Below are 4,524 nucleotides of genomic sequence, written 5' to 3'. Positions count from 1 at the left end.
TATATATATATATGCAATTAGCTATCACAACTTAATTTCGCATTACAACAACTCACCTGCATTAAAGTTGTTGAGATAACTCAAATATACAGCTTGTTACTTAGAGCTTCAGATTTCAAGTTGAATAAAATTAAAAAATTTACTTTAAGTTGAGGCAATATTTTTTCAGTGTTTTGAAAAAAGTGTTTTTCAGTTGCTTTATTCCACATCAAAGCCATCAAAACTATGAAAAAACACAAACGTTTGTCTGGGAGTTATTAAGTGACTAAAAAAGTTAAGATTGCAAAACAAATAGGCTTATTAACTTTCAAAAGGAAGAAGAAAGCACTTTCTTGTTGTTCATGTCAAAGGTCAAGTGTCCATGTATTTGAGTTTGCCATCATGCCTGACATTCCCTTGTCTTTGCAAGGGACAAGAAATTGCAAAGTAAATTAAAATACATCCCAGAATACATAAAAAATGGTTTGTTTGGTACTGTATTGAGTCATACTGTAGATTCCAGCCCTCAATCAACTCCATGAGGAGCATCTTGGAAAATATTTTAAACATTTATTGAGGAACACAGATGCTGCAAACTTATTGATGCATTTACGTCATTCACCAGTAGTCAATACAATGAAATGTATACATGTTGCACACAGTTATATTTGCCTACAAAACTAATTCCAATCATTTAAACAGAAGCTTTTAAATCAAAAGATTATTAAGATGATTAGGAGTGTGTCCAAAGGATTGACTTATATTGTGCATTTTAAGGATCATCTCGTGATTGAACATTGAACATTGGCCTGTACAGTATTATGCATGATGCAGTTCTTAGGATTTTAAATTGCTTAAAATAGAGGGTTTTTTTTAATGATCCACTTGTTTGTTACTGATTTCATGACATTTGCTTACAGGTACAGGTACTACAGGTGACGGCTCAGGTCCTCATAAACTCTTTGGCTTTGATTTATGGATCATGGTGAGCATTTTAGCAGGTGGAGGAGCCCTTCTGCTGCTGCTGATGTGTGTTCTTATCATCTGTGCATGTCGAAGCTGTAAAAAACAAAAGAAGCACGAACAAGGTAAGAGACGCCTTCATCGCCTCTGAAATTATGCATTGAGCATTTGTATTTTCAACAAAAAGCAAACAGATCAAATTATGAAGCTGTCAATGTTCTTTTTGAGCTTTAATCTGTGTTTTTAAATGCCAAATCTTAAATATAGTCATATAAATGCAAATATAGATTACTGAATGAAATTATGAAGATATCTTCATTGTGTTTATTCATTGTACTTAACAAGTTTAAAACAGGAACACAAAGCCTTTTACCGCAGTTTCCCGTAGTGTCAGGTTAGAGGCTCTATTACATGATAATATACTGAAACCTAAACACATTTCATGTGTATTTTTTTATTTATTTATTTTTTGGACTATGTTAAGTCACTGTTAGATAATGCATTTGCCAAATCTCTTTGTTTAGGTGGCACCAGACAGATCTAGAAACAAGATCTAACAAGCTCCGCTAAATATCCTGTATACAGACGTTTTTATGTGGTTTTCTGAAGCATTAAAAAGAACAATCAGCACTAAAGGTTTTCTAAGAATCCACACAATCAGCACTTTACAGGTTTTATAAGAATCACCTTCAAAAATAAGTAGAATAGCTTATAAGTGCTATATATTATCCAATATATCACCAAGGCTGATATTGATTGTGTAGAATTTGCATTACTTGGTCTTTATTTGAGAAAATATAATTGCAGCACACAAACTTAAAAGATCACTAAGTGCACCGCTGCTTACCGTGTTTACTTGGTTTCTTGTTTTTACCTTGAAAAAAAACACTAGAACAGGATTACACAATCAAGAAGTTGCTATCTAAAGATAAATCTGGTTATTTTGCAAGATTACTTTTTCATCAAGTTCAAATAATTTATTCTGATAGATTCCTGATAGATTTAATTTAGAATTATTTGAATTTAGAAGATACATATTATGGAAATTAATATAAATTTAATTGCGGTATGTGATATTTATATATGTGTTACTGCATATACATAACACATATTTACATTTATATTTATTCACTGAGCAGATGCAAGACATTGTTCAGATTAGTACAAGCTAGAAAGGGAGGGATTAATTATTATTATTTTTTAAATTTAGGATGCAGTCAATATACATATTGCAGTATGTGTTTCTATAAATAGTGTGATATCATATATATATCAGTCATCAGCCACAATACTGGTATCAGAAAATAGAATAAAATTGCACATAACAGATTTACTTCATATTTTCCAGATGAAGATGAGCTCAGACTGAGGGTTTTTCAAGATGAAGCTCATACCGGTACAGCCAGATCCAAACACACTGCTAGGGGGCAACCGGCGCCCCCCATCCCGCAAGAAGACACATCTCCACAAACCCCAACTCAAACCCAGACTCAGCCCAAAGCCCAGACCCGCGGTCGACCTCCACCACCGCCTGAGGACGATGAGGAAAATCCTCCTCCCTTACCTCGACCGAGGAATAAACAACACCGCAAGAGACATGAAGAGCCGTACCGACCAATGGAATGAGATGCTTGTATGTTCACTGAACGACAGTAACTCAGGGCCTTAACGGAATCATTTTCATAAGCCATACTGGGATGCTAAGAGTGTCATTTAAGAAATAGCACGGTAAAAATGAAATGTGGTCATGTACTCACCCTCATGTTCTTACAAACTTGTATTGTTTTCTTTATTTTCTTCAAACACCAAAGGAGGTCTTAGGCAGAATGCCAAAGCGGTTCTTGTCCATACAGGGAAAAGAGATGGTGATTTATACTTAAGCCTCATAAACCATAGTCCTTAAGACTTGTGCGCTGTACAAAGTCTTGAATAATGATTTACAACGCAAAATATTGACAATGAAAATATTGTTTTTTTTGCTTTGAAATCAAGAAACCGTACATAATGAGCAAGTACATCTTCCAAAAAGTGTTTTGCCTTAGTCTAAATCACTGTAAGCCTCTAATAATTATTTATATTTTTTAAGTTTTCGGGGCGGATTTCCAGGGAACCTGCATACTTTCGTCATTACTCTATCTGTTTACGTCATATTCGTAAATAAAGGAAAGCAATCAGAAGTCAGAATATTACTATATTAATAATTGGATGTAGCTTGAAGAAGTAACAACTGAATATTGAACCAAAAAGCAAAAAGGGAAAGCTAAAGTATCCGTAATAAAACACGAATCAATATACTTTACATAGTAGTTACTACTTTGATCTGTTTGTTATGGAAGCCCATTTCCGCCACTGAATAAAAAAATAAAAAAGGAAACTGCGACTTTTTTTTCTCGCAATTCTGAATGACACAATCAGCCGAAGCACAACTCAAGAGATCAAAACAATGTTAGTCCGCGAGTAACGTCAGCCGCTAGAGTTGTCTAGCTTTCAAATAATAGAATACAGTGAATAACGACTTAAATTTAAGTCTGCTTGTGAGGTGAACATGAGTATATGATGATTTTCAGACGAATTATTCTTCAGGTGCACTAAGTAGCCTATTTTCTCTCAGGTCTTATTTGTGTCTTTAAACATCTAAAATAAGAGACGTCTTGATCATTAATCTGGCATACCTGTAGATGTAAATGCATTGTGTTTTTATTTATTAACTCAACAGTTATGCGATTTTATCATTAGAGTTTAGAATTCCGCTTATGTTAAATTAACCAACTTCTTTCCTAGTCTGTATTAACACATTGATGTAAATATATTTGGGTTGTCACTTTTTAGAGGTACAATTAACTTAGTGCACCTTTAAGTAGAAAACAAAATTGTCTATGAGCTGAATGAAACAATATTTTATAGAGTAATTTTTCCTTTTGTTTGTGTGTGTGTGTGTGTGTTTTCTGAGACCATAAAAGTGAAAAATAAAGACATTTATATATTTCAATGTTTGTGCACCTATAAATCGTTTCAAATATTTTTCAGTTCAAAGTTTTCGGTTCATTCTTTTGCATTACTTCCCCATTAAGGTCTTCTCAGAACATATTTTAGACTATAAAAGAGACAATAGAATAGGTGTGAATGTGTTCTTTCATTTTGACAATACTCTCAATTGCACAGAATCATGCAAATGCAAAGCATGTTTCTGTAATGCAAAACACGCTTCATTTCTTGTGCTCTGTGGTGACGTTTTCTCACTAACAATCGACATCTAACTAGCAAGTGTGAAGGCCTCAGGGATGTGGTTAACTGCATCTCATTTCACCCACTGACATGTCAGCTTTTTCTTGTATTGTTTGCTGTTTTCCTGTGCGTAGGAGATGATGAGATGATATGGCCTCCGAAGGCTGCACTTAAGACAAAACATCAACTTGTTTCCCTAAATATTTTGAACTATTATTAATTCCATTCATGCTGTGAAAATAGGCTTCCATAGCTTGTTCTTGGTGGTAAAAATTAATAATAGAAATGAGCAATAGCATAATGGTCCTAGTCATGTGGTAAACTGAGATTTTTTTCTTCTTTTAACACTCAATAAAA

The 4,524-nt window shown here is 33.9% G+C and overlaps 1 protein-coding gene and 1 long non-coding RNA gene across 2 annotated transcripts in view; both read left to right on the top strand.

Moving 5' to 3' along the window:
* Positions 1-2,892, top strand: part of LOC107656558 (T-cell surface antigen CD2-like) — a 5,882-nt gene extending 2,990 nt beyond the window's left edge. Inside the window, exons 4-5 of the mRNA XM_016444458.1 lie at positions 900-1,067; positions 2,291-2,892. Coding sequence (XP_016299944.1) covers positions 900-1,067; positions 2,291-2,568 — 446 coding nt within the window. The 3' untranslated portion in view covers positions 2,569-2,892. The remainder of the gene's footprint in view (positions 1-899; positions 1,068-2,290) is intronic.
* The window catches only part of LOC107656559 (uncharacterized), a 25,931-nt gene extending 22,480 nt beyond the window's left edge, over positions 1-3,451 (top strand). The window contains exon 3 of the long non-coding RNA XR_001630583.1: positions 3,441-3,451. This is a non-coding gene — a long non-coding RNA (uncharacterized LOC107656559). The remainder of the gene's footprint in view (positions 1-3,440) is intronic.
* The last annotated feature ends 1,073 nt before the right edge of the window (positions 3,452-4,524 follow it).

The sequence above is a fragment of the Sinocyclocheilus anshuiensis genome, unplaced genomic scaffold (assembly GCF_001515605.1).
Source record: "Sinocyclocheilus anshuiensis isolate Anshui unplaced genomic scaffold, SAMN03320099.WGS_v1.1 scaffold2787, whole genome shotgun sequence".
Taxonomy (NCBI): domain Eukaryota; kingdom Metazoa; phylum Chordata; class Actinopteri; order Cypriniformes; family Cyprinidae; genus Sinocyclocheilus; species Sinocyclocheilus anshuiensis.
This window is presented reverse-complemented; position numbering and strand designations above follow the sequence as displayed.